The sequence below is a fragment of the Erpetoichthys calabaricus genome, chromosome 12 (assembly GCF_900747795.2).
Source record: "Erpetoichthys calabaricus chromosome 12, fErpCal1.3, whole genome shotgun sequence".
NCBI classification, from domain to species: domain Eukaryota; kingdom Metazoa; phylum Chordata; class Cladistia; order Polypteriformes; family Polypteridae; genus Erpetoichthys; species Erpetoichthys calabaricus.
In genome coordinates this window covers 161,757,846-161,775,092 of record NC_041405.2, presented here as the reverse complement: position 1 = coordinate 161,775,092, position 17,247 = coordinate 161,757,846, and the positions used below count along the sequence as shown (strand labels likewise).

General features: G+C 46.2%; 1 protein-coding gene across 1 annotated transcript in view; it reads right to left on the bottom strand.

Annotated features, from left to right (window-relative positions):
- tmem259 (transmembrane protein 259) overlaps positions 1-17,247 on the bottom strand; it is an 80,146-nt gene that overhangs the window by 61,461 nt on the left and 1,438 nt on the right. Inside the window, exon 2 of the mRNA XM_028816655.2 lies at positions 17,068-17,247. This exon is cut by the window's right edge and continues 15 nt beyond it. Coding sequence (XP_028672488.2) covers positions 17,068-17,247 — 180 coding nt within the window. The remainder of the gene's footprint in view (positions 1-17,067) is intronic.

Genomic DNA, 17,247 nt, shown 5'->3' with positions numbered 1-17,247 from the left:
AACGAACACGGTGCTGCCAAAGGCAGGTAGTGAATCACCCCCATTCAATAGGCAGCCATCCGATGCACACTACAATGCTACCCCCTGCCAATGGCCTCCGTTCAGCCACAACCAGGTCACCGCTTGCAGCGTTACCAGCCACCCACTGAGAACGAACGGGGCAGCCATGTGTGGTGGGCCGGCAGTGAAACTGCTTGCCGCTGGGAGCCGCCCGAGGGACACTACACTGCGCAAGCAGCAAAATTGCCCCCCTCCAGCCACCGCTTGCTGCGTCCCCAGGTCAAAGATGACAGAGCGGCAGTTACTGAGACGCATGCGTCGCAGCTGTGGCCCGTTCGTAAGTCGGATATCTGTAATCTGGGGACTACCTGTAATTTCCGGCCTGTCTCTCAGATTCGCATGTGATGAAGACCATGGAGCGGCTGCTGCTTCACCGCCTGATGCCACAGGTTCGCCACACCCTCAACCCTCTGCAGTTCACATAACAGGAGAAGGTGGGAGCGGATGATGCCATCATCTACATGCTACACCGATCCCTCTCCCACTTGGACAGAGGCAGTGGTGCAGTAAGAATTATGTTTCTAGACTTCTCTAGTACCTTCAACACCATCCAACCTCTGCTCCTTAGGGACAAGCTGACAGAGATGGGAGTAGACTCATACCTGGTGGCATGGATCGTGGACTATCTTACAGACAGACCTCAGAGTATGTGCGTCTCGGGAACTGCAGGTCTGACATTGTGGTCAGCAGCACAGGAGCGCTGCAGGGGACTGTACTTTCTCCGGTCCTGTTCAGCCATCGGACTTCCAATACAACTCGGAGTCCTATCACGTGCAAAACTTCACTGATGACACTGCTGTCCTGGGCTGCATCAGGAGTGGGCAGGAGGAGTATAGGGACCTAATCAAGGACTTTGTTAAATGGTGCGACTCAAACCACCTACACCTGAACACCAGCAAAACCAAGGAGCTGGTGGTGGATTTTAGGAGGCCCAGGCCCCTCATGGACACCGTGATCATCAGAGGTGACTGTGTGCAGAAGGTGCAGATCTATAAATACCTGGGAGTGCAGCTGGATGATAAATTAGACTGGACTGCCAATACAAGAAAGGACAGAACCGACTATACTTTCTTAGAAGGCTGGCGTCCTTCAACATCTGCAATAAGATGATGCAGATGTTCTATCAGACGGTTGTGGTGAGCGCCCTCTTCTACGCGGTGGTGTGCTGGGGAGACAGCATTAAGAAGAAAGACGCCTCACGCCTGGACAAACTAGTGAGGAAGGCAGGCTCTATTGTAGGCACAGAGCTGGACAGTTTGACATCTGTGGCAGAGTGACGGGCGCTGAGCAGACTTCTGTCAATCACGGAGAATCCACTGCATCCACTGAACAGGATCATCTCCAGACAGAGGAGCAGCTTCAGCGACAGACTGCTGTCATCGTCCTGCTCCACTGACAGACTGATCATTCCTCCATCACACTATGCGACTCTTCAATTCCACCGGGGGGGTAAACGTTAACATTATACAAAGTTATTGTCTGTCTGTATACCTGCATAGTTATCACTCTTTAATTTAATATTGTTATTATCAGTATGCTGCTGCTGGAGTATTTGGAGAATTTCCCCTTGGGATTAATAATCTATCTATCTATCTATCTATCTATCTATCTATCTATCTAATTTGAATTGACTTGTTCTTGAAGACTCGGACCCCTTAATTGTTTCTTTTCCTTATTTAGCAGCCAAGCAATCATGAGATACAAAACGAGCCAAAACAACTGGTGTCCTTCATACGATATCTGAAAATAAAAAAGGTGAAGGTCTCAGGGATGTTGGTCTGCTCAGGTCCCCTAAACATTTGAACAGAGTTGCTCTTAGAAAAGAGAAAATCAACAATTTCAGAAATGTCTGCTAATGCACCACGAGAGCAGCAACAAGCCACAGAATTAAAGAACGAGTTTAATTAACAAGAATCATTGCCTCATTAGGAAACTGTTTGGAGTTTGATGCCCTGACTTAGCTAGTCTTCTGTTGGCTGCCTCACGTCACAATTCATTTCTGTTTGGGTGCCATTTAAGGAAAGAAATGAAGCAACTCAGAGGATCAAATCTGAAAAAACAACTCCATTAAAATGAATTCACAAGAAGTTAATTAGCAGCACAAATACAGCACTCGTTTAAAAAAAAGGGTTAGAATGAAAAGCTGCAGCCACGGTGGTCCTCCAGGAGCGGACTTGGCGACCTCTGAGCTAGAAGACAAATTCCATGATCTGATGAGACCAAAGTCGACCTTTCCGGCCATCAGACTAAATGCCAAGTTTGAAGGCCGCACATTATCAAAAACACAACACCAGCGCTGTGAAGCTCGACAGTGACAAAGTCCTCTTTCTGGGAACGAGTAATGAATTAACAGCGGCGAGCTCTTTCTGCCGCAATGGAAGTTAATGAAAACCTTTAAAGTTCAATTCCTCCACATATCCCAACTTTTGCGGATTGCTTACAAATCGGGCTGCTACACCTTCTGAAGCACTGAGGGCATTCACACTGTAAGTGCCATCACGGATGGACTGGCAGCCTGACAGGAGCGGAGGGGGGGGGGGGATACTGGCCAGGCTGGGAGGCCATAATTGAAGGAGGCATAAGCCAACCTGGGTTGACACTTGATTATTATCCCAGTTGGGGTGAATGGAGGGACTGGGGGTGGAGGGGATGTTTCTCAAGAGCAGTTCCTACTGGTAGTGTTCCTCTGGTGTGGATGCCCGCAAATATCCATGGGAATTACAGTCCTGAAGGACAGCGCTTTTGGGGTCCTTGGGTGCTGCAGAGAGGGGACCATCCACTTCATAGGGCTTCTACGTTACCCAGAAGAGCTCCCGTTATTCAGTACTGTGGCACCAGAAGTCATCCTGGGTCCAACATTAGAAGGAAGCCCTCCAGTTGAGTCAGCGTGACACTCAACTGGAGGCGGAAGGGAGGAAGAAATGTATAGGATGGTCCAGATCTAATCATGCAACTTTTAATGCAATGCAGGAAAACAATGCAAGACAAAAGAATTGTTCGAAATATCTTGTGATAAATGAATACAGGGCATCTAGTTGCCATCTATAGGCAACAAAAAATTTTTTGTGAATTTTCTATGTAATAAACTTAAGTCATAGTGTAATGAAAAATTGCATAATTAGATCTGGACCACCCTGTACTTGGTTTGGAGTATTTTGGCTGGCATTTGAGCAGAACAAAGTTGGTGAAAAATAAAGAAATAATTTATTTAAATATTTACATATGTACGTCCCACTTAAGAGTTCTCCTTCGACATGAGAAAAGCGCTATATAAATAATGAATTATTATTATTATTAAAACCCTCACATGACATCAAAATGCGCTAAAAAATGATTAAACAGCGCCACCCTGCTGCCTGCGCTTGGGAAAGCAGATCATAACCTGGTTCTGCTTCAGCCTCACTACACACCAAGAGTGAGGGTCCTACCTACAACCACACGCTCATTCAGGAAGTGGTCCCCTGAGGCACAGCAGGCCCTGAGAGACTGGAACTACAGACTGGGACATCCTGCAGGGATCACATAGTGAGAACATTGAGGAGGTTGTTGACTGCACTACTGAATACATCAACTTCTGTATGGACATTGTAGTTCCAGTAAGAACAGTACGCTGCTATGCTAACAACAAGCCATGGATTACAAGTGACATCAAGGGCCTTTTGAACCAGAAGAAAAGGGCTTTCAAAGGCGGTGATCAGCATGAGCTCAAGCGCGTGCAGAAGGAACTCCGAGTCCAGCTCAGGGCGGCGAAGGAGCAGTACAGGAGAAAGCTGGAGCAGAAGTTGCAGAATAACAGCATGAAGGAAGTGTGGGATGGGATGAAGATCATCACTGGCTGCAGCTCGAAGCAGGGTGCCACCATTGAGAGAGACGTGAAGAGAGCAAACCAAATGAACAACTTCTTTAACAGGTTTGACCACCCTAACCCACTCTCACCTCAGAGTTCTGCACCCTCCAACCATCCTTCTGCTGATACCAGCATAGGAGAGGGTTTACCCCCACCACAATTACAGCAGCACAGGTGAGCAGAGAGCTGAGGAGACTTTGTGCCAGCAAAGCAGCGGGTCCAGATGGAGTATCGCCACGACTGCTGAAGGCCTGTGCGTTGGAGCAGGGGAGTCCTCTACAGCGCAACTTCAACCTGAGCCTGGAACAGGGGAGAGTCCCGAGGCTTTGGAAAACATCTTGCATCACCCCAGTCCCAAAGGTATCACATCCTAGTGAGCTGAATGACTTCCGGCCTGTTGCTCTGACGTCACATGTGATGAAGACCATGGAGCGGCTGCTGCTTCACCACTTGAGGCCATAGGTCCGCCACACCCTCAACCCTCTGCAGTTTGCATATCAGGAGAAGGTGGGAGCGGAGGATGCCATCATCTACATGCTACACCGATCCCTCTCCCACTTGGACAGAGGCAGTGGTGCTGTAAGAATTATGTTTCTACACTTCTCTAGCGCCTTCAACGCCATCCAACCTGTGCTCCTTAGGGACAAGCTGACAGAGATGGGAGTAGATTCACACCTGGTGGCATGGATTGTGGACTATCTTACAGACAGACCTCAGTATGTGCGTCTTGGGAACTGCAGGTCTGACATTGTGGTCAGCAGCACAGGAGCGCCACAGCGGACTGTACTTTCTCTGGTCCTGTTCAGCCTATATACATTGGACTTCCAGTACAACTCGGAGTCCTGCCACGTGCAAAAGTTCACTGAAGACACTGCTATTGTGGGCTGCATCAGGAGTGGGCATGAGGAGGAGTATAGGAACCTCATCAAGGACTTTGTTAAATGGTGTGACTCAAACCACCTACACCTTAACACCAGCAAAACCAAGGAGCTGGTGGTGGATTTTAGGAGAACCAGGCCCCTCATGGACCCCATGATCATCAGAGGTGACTGTGTGCAGAGGGTGCAGACCTATAAATACCTGGGAGTGCAGCTGGATGATAAATTAGACTGGACTGCCAATACTGATGCTCTGTGCAAGAGAGGACAGAGCCGGCTATACTTCATTAGAAGGCTGGCATCCAACATCTGCAATAAGATGCTGCAGATGGTCTATCAGACGGTTGTGGCGAGCGTCATCTTCTACGCGGTGGTGTGCTGGGGAGGCAGCATTAAGAAGAAGGACGCCTCACACCTGGACAAACTGGTGAGGAAGACAGGCTCTATTGTAGGCATGGAGCTGGACAGTCTGACATCTGTGGCAGAGCAACGGGCACTCAGCAGGCTCCTGTCAATCATGGAGAATACACTGAACAGTGTCATCTCCAGACAGAGGAGCAGCTTCAGCGACAGACTGCTGTCACCGTCCTGTTACACTGACAGACTGAGGAGATCGGTCCTCCACCACACTATGTGACTCTTCAATTCCACCTGGGCGGGTAAACGTTAACATTATACAAAGTTATTGTCTGTATACCTGCATTGTTATCACTCTTTAATTTAATATTGTTATTATCAGTATGCTGTTGCTGGAGTATGGGAATTAATAAAGTATCTATCTATCTATCTAAACATCACCAAAGGCAGCTGGGAATTCAAAAACAAGCATGGAGCCTCTCACTTTCTCCTGACATTGTGCGCTGAGCTTATTTCTGCAGGGTAATAACTCTCAGTAGGACAAAGCAATCTGAATGAAACAACAGGCAGTGTGCCCCTCGGTATGCAGAGCTTCGAATGAGCCGGGATGCTCCTACGTCGGAGCAATGAGGTGAGTCCAGACAGCTGTTTTCAACTTCAGGGTACCTACCCACTCAGTCAGGATGGTGGTATTCAGTATCGAGCAGCGCGTCATCATGGTGCAAACTTATTGGGTCAACAATTCGTTTAGGCAACAGCAGAATCAACTGGATGATCGTGAGTTAATGGAAGGTGACTTCCAGCAAGATGGAGCAACGTGTCGCACATTGGCAAAGAGCCTGGCAGAAATGGAGTCGTCGTCCAACAACAGGGTCATTTCAAAGGGGCTTTGGCCACCATGGTCGTCAGATTTGACGCCACCAGACTTCTTCCTCCAAAGGAAAAGTCTATCGGAACAAGCCTCACGCTGTGGAGGATTTGAAGGAAAACATCCAACGTGTAATTGCTGCTATGCCCCACCGAGACCTTTGCCGACACGTTCAGGAACATCGAGCGCCGCGTCGAAGACGGAAACCACTTCCAGCATGGCATGTAATGCATTCGATTACACGTACGTCAAGGGACAGAGGGAACAGTTTGGGTTCAGATTGCTTCATCCTAACAGGAGTCTCCTTTGAGTGAATCTCCCTGTATTTCAACAAGCAGAAGGAAGAGTGTGATTACCTCACGAAGTTTATCTTCTACCAATGGCTGCTGGACGTGTGTGTGTGTATGTGTGTGTGATCACAGAGAGCAATGGACACACAGAGACCGTGAAATTCGTAACTCCTTGTCTGGCTCAGAGGTTACATGGCCACATGACTGGGATCTTTCGCTGAGAACTCTACATTTGTTAACTTAGGGTCCTCAGAGACCAACTTCCCAGTTTCCCTAGCTGGAGTTTAAATGGCATTTTTGAAGCTGGGCTATTAAAATGGCATGTCAACACACAGCTTATTTGGACAATGTTGGCAAAGACACTCACAAAGGAAGGCCACTATACCCCTCAGCCGGGTCGGTCTTTTCAGTACAGAAATCGTAAAGGAAGCCAAGGTGCCATCAAAAGGAATTTGGAAACTGGAGAAAACCAACACGGGCAAGTCTGGCTGAGCAAAAGCCACAACAGCATCTGACGCCAACTTACTAAAAAGTCGACGGCTGGCGTGACAGGCAACACCTCACAGCTTAACGACGGGCAAAGCAGGCATCATGTCCAGCTGTGAAGAGAACACACTGAGCTGCAGGTCTGGCAGGTTATGTGGAAGGAAGACTCAAACGTTTTAGAACCGGTGGTTCCCTTTTTTTAACTGTGTGATAAACGGCCTGCAGCTCGGCCGGGACGCCCACAGAGTGGAAAGGAGGGGGGAAGGCAACCTCTTTGGGACACTACCTCCCCCAAGACACTAGATGGCAGCTTCCCTGCACTGCAGTGGTGCCCCGGATTCCCGCAGGGCACAACGGGCCATATAATTGAATACCACAGCCCTGCTGGATACCATGGGTGCCGCCAGTGGACGCTGCAAAAGAACCTGGGGAGTCATGTCCCATCCATAGCCCGCGGACGAAAGCCCAGATGTACTTCCAAGCTGAAGAAAACTTGAGTTCTCCTTGTGACCCAGTCACATGGGCAGGACAGAAGCCCTTCCGGGTCGAGGACAATAAAAAGGACTGCTGAAGAGTCGGGAGGTGTGGAGGAGAAAACAGAGTGAGATTCGAGTATTGCGCTTATTTCCTTGCCTGTGGTATGCACTATTGGAGAAGAAAAGAATGAAAAATACTTCTTCATGCTTTTAACCGGTGTCCTGTGAGTCTGTCTGTTGGGTTTAAAGGGGGAGCAGAGAGCCCTAGTGTCTTACAACATTTGCAGATTTTAATACCTCAATGTACACTGAAATGAAAGCACAGAGAGTGAGAGTTGTGGAAGGTCATCTATACAATGGAGAAGATTACCAGGCTGAGAGGAGTGTTCAAGATGGAGAAAGACGTCCGGAATTCCATCACAGGGCCGGCCAGGTAGCTCTTGTCACTGTTGAAGTCACAAGTCCACCATTAAAAAGTGGCTGCCCAACTGAGATGGACATGGGAGGTGTGCCAGGACACAACAGACGTCTGGCCATGAACACCTAAGGACGACCAGGAATGTTCTGGAGAGACGGGACAAAGGTAGAGCTCTCTGAGCAGACAAACCTGATAGACACAGTACAGCACAGTGGTGGGAAACTTCTGGTTTGGGGGGCACTTTACTCTTTCAGGGCCTGGGCAGCTCACCAGAGAATCCACAATGAATTCTTCATTATACCAGAAGGGTCTTGAGGATAACGTGAGAGCAGTGGATTGAAGCCAAACCAAAAGTGGGCATTGCAAGATGACCACAACCACAAACACACCAGTAAACCCACCAAAGAACGGCTGAAAATAAAGAAATGGGCAAGTCAAAGTCCGGATCTTTTCACGAGATGAGTATTTAACTCTACGGGGGGGCTGCACGCTTCGTAAGTTTCTGCCTCTCTCTTTTCGCATTGACTGTTTTATTGTCAACACACAGAACTTCATCGTACCGAGTACACGTGATAAATAAAATATGTGACCTCAACGTCTACTATGCAGGTCAAAGCAAGAATGGCTGCCCACCCAACTGCCCCGATTGCAGGGGATCTTTGAATCTCTTTAGCAAAATGGGAACACTTTTGAGGCCAATGAACTTCTGATGGGGAAGTGAAGAACAGAGACAAATGGGGGGCCGACAGGCTGACAATGGAAGAAGTGCACCTGTAAATGGACAGAAGTGAACACACAAAGGTGGTCCGAGGAACTGAAAGAGATGGCAGCAGACAGACTGACTATGACCAGAGCAGTAATAAAAGGCGGAGGTGTGAGGTTTAAAGGCAGACATGCAGCTCAAGTGTGTACAGAAGCACTAATGGGGGTCCTTCACACCTACAGCAATACGCCTGTATGATTGTATGATGCACCACTGTGGTTCTTCTTATAATAAGCCAAGTGTGAAGTTTCCTATCATTCTGGTGTGTATTGGGGGGGTGTTTGTCATAATATTTTTTTACATGTATTGAGGTTTTGTAAAAAGTCAAATTTTCATCTGCAAGTAAAAGAAGGGAAGCTTACAGAGCTAAAATAGAAGAAAAACTCACGCAGAATAACATGACATGTCTGGGATGGACCGGGCGTCATTAGTGGCCTCAGATGCCAGACAAGGCTACTGCCCTGAAGCCATTTTGTTTAGTAGACTGTCCCTCCCACTGCACAATTCTTCTAATGACCCCCACGCCACCCGTACTTCACTAGCAACTCCTACCACACCTCTGAGCATCGGTACGTCCTGTTCATAACAGAATGGGGGGGGTGGGGGGAAACTGAGGGGGCTACACACAGAAAAACCAGTGGGACCAGATGGACTCTGTCCTTGAGTTCTTAAGACCTGCGCCAACGGGCTTTGGTGGCTCCTCAATCCGTACTCACCCCTACTTTCTCTGCTGTTCTTTTTCCGGTTTTCTGCGGTGGCGACCTGCACCCTCACCTCCACCCGATCAAAGCACCATGACGTCCCTCCATTGATGGGTTAAAGGCCAGAAGCCCACATGACCGCCCTCATCAAGTTCTTCCATGTGAACCCTCAATACCCCATGAGGACTGATTGAGGTCATTGATATTAGGTAGAATGCCTAGAAGGGGCTGGGTGGTCTCGTGGCCTTGGACCCCCTGCAGATTCTGGAGTTTGTGTTTTTTTTTTGTTATTTCTGTTCTCCCTGGCCATCTGACCTTACTTTTATTTATGTTAATTAATATTGCCTAATTTAATCTTTTTTCTCTTTCTTCATCCTGTAAAGTACTTTGAGCTCACATCATTTGTTTGAAAATGTGCTACAGAAATAAATGTTCTTGTCCTCTGTCACCTGCTCTATGTCACTTAGGCTCCACAAAGTGTGGAAAACATCTTGCATTGTTCCTGTTCAAAGGAAGGCAGACGTTTCTTCATGTAATGACTAGGGACCAGTGGCACTTACTCCCCCCCACCTTGAAGACACTTGAGAGGCTGGTCCTTTTGTGGTAGACCATCTGGACCCACTGCAGTTTGCCTATTTGACAAAGACTGGATGCAATTATCGATCACAAGACTGGACAAAGATGGCAGCACTGTGAGGATTCTGTGTTTGGATCTCTCCAGTGCCTTCAGTACCATCCAGCCATCTCTGTTAAGGGGTAACTCAAGAGATACGCAGGTGGGTGAGCCTGTGGTGCCCTGGATGATGGACTCTCTGTCAGTGGGATGGTGGGAGCAACACAAGGGACAGGCCTGTCTGCTTTACTCTTCACTCTCTACACCTCTGACTATGAACAGAACAGCTGGTCAGGTCACTTGTGGAAACTCTCTGCACGTATTGGGGGGGGGGGGGGGGTACTGACAAGGGGGGTGAAGTCGAGGAGAGGAGTCATGGGGAGAACTCTGAGAATTGTCTGCAACTTGATATCAGCAAACAAAAAAACTGCTTATTGATCTTCGCTGCACCAGAGAGCCTCTATAGGCAAGGAGTGGATGTGGAAATGGTCCACTACTGCAGGCACTTGGGGGTCCACATCAATGACAGGCTGGACTGGTCTCATAACAGAAAGAAATTAGACAAGAAAGGGCAGAGTGAACTCTTTGTTTTTTTTCCCTTAGAACAGCAGTTCTCAATCTGTGGGGCGCGAAGTAACAAAAAAGGGGGTGCGAATGTTGCCATATGTGGCATAATTTCACTATTCGTAAGGAAATTTTAAACTTGTAGCAGTATATTGGCAGCAAAAAAAAATATAGGAATAAATTTTATTAGAGTTTCAAAAAAACGTTGGGGGGGCGCGATTAAAACTGTTAAGAAAACTTGGTCGCAAATACTTAAAGGTTGAGAAACGCTGCCTTAGGAGATGGTGTCCTGTAATTGTGGACAGTGACATCCTTCACATCTTCAGGCTGTGTTTGACTAACAAGCTGGAATTCTATGAGGAGGCAACAAAACGATACGATCAGAGTGGAGCAGATGAGATTATCAAATGCTTTCTGAAAGTCAAGATAAATAAGGTGCCACATGACAGGGTGGGCATCAAACTAAAAGAAGTGGCAGTTCAGGGTGATGTTTTTAGATGGGTGCAGAATTGGCTCAGACACAGGGAGCAGAGGGTGACGGTGTGAGGAACCTCATCAGAAATGGCCGATGTTGAGAGTGGTGTTCAGCAGGGGGCAGTACTGGGGCCGCTGCTATTTTAATTACTATAAATGATTTAGATAGGAATATACGTAACAAGCTGGTGAAGTTTGCAGATGAAACCAAGATAGGTGGATTAGCAGATAATTTGGAATCCGTTATATCAACACAGAAGGACTTGGATAGCATACAGGATTTGGCAGATTTGTGGACGATGAAGTTTAATGTCAGTAAATGTAAACAATTATACATAGGCAGAATGGCGGCTCTGAGGCTAGGGATCTGCACTGGCAATCTGAAGGTTGCCGGTTCGAATCCTGTAAATGCCAATAGGGACTCTGCTCTGTTGGGCCCTTGAGCAAGGCCCTTAACCGGCAATTGCTGAGCGCTTTGAGTAGTGAGAAAATCGCTATATAAATAAAAGAATTATAAAATTACATAGGAAGTGAAAATGTGAGGTTTGAATACACAAACCGAGAGTCCACCTTATGAGAAGGATTGAGGAGTCCTAGTGGACCCTAAGCTATCGACTGCCAGACAGTGTTGAGAAGCCATTAAGAAGGGTAACAGAATGTCAGGTTATATAGTGCCTTGATGTGTGGAGTCCAAGTCACAGGAGGTTCTGCTCAAGCTTTATAACACACTGGTGAGGCCTCATCTGGAGTCCAGGGTGCAGTTTGGGTCTCCTTATTACAAAATAGACATAGCAACACTAGAAAAGGTCCAGAGAAGAGCGATTGGGCTGATTCAGGGCTACAGGAGATGAGTTATGAGGAAAGATGAAAAGAGCTGAGCCTTTACAGTTTAACCAAAAGGAGATCAAGAGTAGACCTGAGTGAAGTGTTTAAAATTGTGAAGGGAATTAGTCCAGTGGATCAAGACGGTGACTTTAAAATGAGTTCATCAAGAACATGGGGACACAGTTGGAAACTTAAGGAGAAACTACTAATGTTCACATAAACATTAGGAGGTTTCTCTTTACAATGAGCACCAGAGACACCAAGTGTGGTGGACAGTAAGATGTTAGGGACTTTCAAAACTCAACTTGATGTTTTTGGGAAGAAATAAGTGGACAGGACTGGTGAGCTTTGTTGGGCTGAATGGCCTGTTCTCGTCCAGAGTGTTCTAATGTTCTACAGTTCAGTGATGGCCACTGTGGTGTGTGCTAGGCTGGTAACATCACTTCAGAAGTGACCCACTGAATTAACTTCTTCTTTTGGCTGTTCCAATCAGGGGTTGCCACAGCGGATCCTCCAAAATTGTTGTCCTCGTATTGATTTGGCAAAATTTTACACCGGATGCCCTTCCTGAAATAACCCTCCCCATTTATCTGAAGCTCATTAAAAAGGGCAGGCAGTCTGGACCCCCCAGTTGCATGTAGTGGAGGAGACAATAAAGATGAACATTTAAATACTGCATACACTTAGGTCCATAAATATTTGGACAGAGAGAGCTTTTTTCTAATTTTGGTTCTGTACATTACCACAATGAATTTGAAATGAAACAACTCCGATGCAGTTGAAGTGCAGACTTTCAGCTTTAATTCAGTGGGGTGAACAAAACGATTGCATAAAAATGTGAGGCAACTGAAGCATTTTTTGTACACAATCCCTTCATTTCAGGGGCTCAAAAGTAATTGGACAATTGACTCAAAGGCTATTTCATGGGCAGGTGTGGTCAAGTCCGTCGTTATGTCCTTATCAATTAAGCAGATAAAAGGACTGGAGTTGATTTGAGGTGTGATGCTTGCATGTGGAAGATTTTGCTGTGAACAGACAACATGCGGTCAAAGGAGCTCTCCATGTAGGTGAAAGAAGCCATCCTTAAGCTGCGACAAAAGAAAAAAACAATCCGAGAAATTTCTACAATATTACGAGTGGCAAAATCTACAGTTTGGTACATCCTGAGAAAGAAAGCAAGCACTGGTGAACTCAGCAACACAAAAACACCTGGACGTCCACGGGAGACAACAGTGGTGGATGATTGCAGAATCATTTCCATGGCTTCACAACAGCCAACCAAGTGAAGAACACTCTTCAGGGGGTAGGCGGGCGTATCGATATCCAAGTCTACCATAAAGAGAAGACTGCATGAAAGTAAATACAGAGGGTGCACTGCAAGGTGCAAGCCACTCATAAGCTCAAGAATAGAAAGGCTAGATTGGACTTTGCTGCTTAAGAACATCTAAAAAGGCCAGCACAGTTCTGGAAAAACATTCTTTGGACAGATGAAACCAAGATAACCTCTACCAGAATGATGGCAAGAAAAAAGTATGGAGAAGGCGTGGAACAGCTCATTATCCAAAGCATAGCACATCATCTGTAAAACATGGTGGAGGGAGGCAGTGTGATGGCTTGGGCGTGCATGGCTGCCAGTGGCACTGGGACACTAGTGTTTATTGATGATGTGACACAGAACAGAAACAGCCGAATGAATTCTGAGGTGTTCAGAGACATACTGTCTGCTCAAATCCAGCTAAATATAGCAGTCCAATTGATTCATGATACAGATGGACAATGACCCAAAACATGCAGCCAAAGCAACCCAGGAGTTTATTAAAGCAAAGAAGTGGAAAATTCTGGAATGACCAAGTCAGTCACCTGATCTTAACCCAACTGAGCAGGCATTTCACTTGTTGAAGACTAAACTTCAGACAGAAAGGCCCACAAACAAACAGCAACTGAAAGCCGCTGCAGTAAAGGCCTGGCAGAGCATTAAAAAGGAGGAAACCCAACATCTGGTGATGTCCAGGAGTTCAAGACTTCAGGCTGTCATTGCCAGCAAAGGGTTTTCAACCAAGTATTAGAAATGAACATTTGATTTCCAGTTATTTCATTTGTCCAATTACTTTTGAGTTCCTGAAATGAAGGGATTGTGTTCACAAAATGCTTTAGTTGCCTCACATTTTTATGTAATCGTTTTGTTCACCCCACTGAATTAAAGCTGAAAGTCTGCACTTCAACTGCATCGGAGTTGTTTCATTTCAAATTCATTGTGGTAATGTACAGAACCAAAATGAGAAAAAAGTGGTCTCTGTCCAAATTAAAAAGGCTGGTTCTGTCCTGGGTGTCAGACTGGAGAACCTGGTGGAGGTGTCTGAGAGGAGAATGCTGAAAAAGCTCCTCAGTATCATGGACAACCTCTCTCACCCCATGCATGCCTCCTTGATGGGTCATCAGAGCACACACAGCAAAAGACTCATTGCCTCCAAATGCAGAACCGAACGCCACAGGAAATCCTTTCTACCTGTGGCAATAAGACTGTATAACTCTTCCTCATTCTGTAAGTGATCTTTTTCAGAATTTTTGTCATTAGGTCTCATTCGTTTTTTTTTATTTACTCATCTATATGTTACTGAATGTTTGTTTCATCCCATCATCACATGCTGCTATCTCATTTATTCATGGCACAAACACTTAGTCACTTTTCATAACCACTTGCACTAATAATCTGTTGTTTTATTATATCTGTTATAGTTTTAGTTATAGTTGTTTGTTGCTTTGCACAAATTAGTTATACAGTTATAATACAAACTATTAGTTATAGTTATTTGTTACTTTGTTTAGAGTTATTTTGTTATTCTGTTTGCACTATTACTACTGATCTTTTTACTCTTTACTACCTTATCTTTATTCCTCTTGTTGCACTGAGCATGTACAGTAATCCCTCCTCCATCGCGGGGGTTGCGTTCCAGAGCCACCCGCGAAATAAGAAAATCCGCGAAGTAGAAACCATATGTTTATATGGTTATTTTTATATTGTCATGCTTGGGTCACAGATTTGCGCAGAAACACAGGAGGTTGTAGAGAGACAGGAATGTTATTCAAACACTGCAAACAAACATTTGTCTCTTTTTCAAAAGTTTAAACCGTGCTCCATGACAAGACAGAGATCACAGTTTCGTCTCACAATTAAAAGAATGCAAACATATCTTCCTCTTCAAAGGAATGCCTGTCAGGAGCAGATCATGTCACAGAGATAGACAGAGACAAAAGCAAACAAATCAATAGGGCTGTTTGGCTTTTAAGTATGCGAAGCACCGCCGGCACAAAGCTGTTGAAGGCGGCAGCTCACACCCCCTCCGTCAGGAGCAGACAGAGAGAGAGAGAATTTGTTTTTCAAGCAAAAATCAATACGTGCCCTTCGAGCTTTTAAGTATGCGAAGCACCGTGCAGCATGTCCTTCAGGAAGCAGCTGCACACAGTGCAACGTCCCTATCGTCTAGGTGTGCGAACAGCCCCCCTGCTCACACCCCCCTACGTCAGCGCAAGAGAGACAGAGAGAGAAAGTAAGCCGGGTAGCTTCTCGGCCATCTGCCAATAGCGTCCCTTGTATGAAATCAACTGGGCAAACCAACTGAGGAAGCATGTACCAGAAATTAAAAGACCCATTGTCCGCAGAAATCCGCGAACCAGCAAAAAATCCGCGATATATATATTTAAATATGCTTACATATAAAATCCGCGATGGAGTGAAGCCGCGAAAGGCGAAGCGCGATATAGCGAGGGATCACTGTATATGACAAAAGAATTTCCCTCGGGATAAATAAAGTTCTTATCTAATCTAATCTAAACTAAATATTTATGGACCTAACTGTATGAGGCCTTAGATTAATTTGTAATAATAATAATTCATTACATTTATAGAGCGCCATTCTCACTACTCAAAGCGCTACCACACAGAAGATAATTGAAAGGGCAGGCTCAGTAATGGGGCACACTCGTGACCCCCTGCAAGTCATAGCAAAGGAGAGAATGAAGACAAAACGCTCAGCAGGCTCCTATCAATTATGGAAAATCCACTGCATCCACTAAATAGTGTCATCTCTAGACAGAGGAGCAGCTTCAGCGACAGACTGCTGTCACCATCCTGCTCCACTGACAGACTGAGGAGATCGTTCCTCCTCCAAACTATGTGACTCTTCAATTCCACCCGGAGGGGTAAACGTTAACATTATATAAAGTTATTGTCTGTTTTTACCTGCATTATTATCAATCTTTAATTTAATATTGTTTTTTGTATCAGTAAGGTGCTGCTGGAGTAAGTGTATTTTCCCCTTGGGATTAATAAAGTGTCTATCTATCTAAAACGGAGTGCCATTATGAACAATTCTGCACATCCCCTCTCTGACACACCACCACTGAGGACTTTCAGGCAACAAATCATTCAGCAGACGAGTGTCAAGAAACACGACGGGGGGCTCCTTTACACCAATGACAATACGCCAGTATAGCGCCTCACTGGGCATGGGGCTGCCAACTCAGACGTTTTCTGTCTTTTTCTGGTGTACACCTGGGAGAGGTTTGTTTTTTTGGTACTTGTGTACTAAATGGACGGCAGTTCGTATCCATTCTAGTGTTGGGCTCCGTCCCGGTTGCTTCATCTTTGTTGTTTAAATTATTAGACTGGCCTACCCCAACCACAAAAACCAACCTTAAAGTTAGTGGGGGTGGAGCATAGTTGCCAATAGGTCCCTAATGTTAATGTCCCCTTTGGGTGGGTGCCTTATGTTAAAAACGAAAATCTGATTTGCGTCACAATAATACAAATGGGTACAAGCCGACCGTTCAGTACATAAGTACCGCTTCTTGTTATATTTGCAGGGTACTGTAGTGTTGTGGTTAAGGCTTAGGACTCCAAACTTTAGGGGGGGGGGGGGGGGGGGGGTCAGATATCCCACTACTCACACTGTGTGACCCTGAGCAAGTCACTTCACCTGCCTGCGCGGCAAATTTAAAAACTAAAAAGCATCGCAAGCAATTGTATCCATTGAATATTGCAAACTACTTTGGGTAAAGGCGTCAGCCAGGCAAGTACATGTACATTTACTGAAAGTCTACATATATAAAAATAACAAAGCAAACAATTGTCCCCAATAAAGTTCTATCGGTCTATAAAGTCTTATCAACGGAATTGTGGCTCTGCAAGAAACTCAAACACGCCGAATTAACCCAACCGAGCAGACCTGAGAAAGCCATACATCTAAACCGCCTGAGCGTGACGTCCAGGGGGCTAACTGGCATCAACACCTTCGGATTTGCACCCCTCGTAGCACCACATCCAGCCTGCCTGCCATTTAAACCAACAGGTGACAAGCCCCCCCTTAGGCGGCACAGCCCCGATTCTCCTAACGTTTGGCGCAGCGAGCTGTGGTAATGGAGTTAATGGACGCGCTCGGGGGTCTTACCTTCAGCAGAACGAAGAACTCAAAAATCCGCCTGAATGAAGGCGGGAAGAGCCGGGCGTAGGTGACTGCCATCTTAAAGAAGAGAGCGTGAAACAGGCGGTCGCGGACGTTGATGAGAGGGTTTTGGTTCATGTTGGGGTTCCTCATGCGGTTCCCTGCTCCCGCACCCCCTCCTCCTGC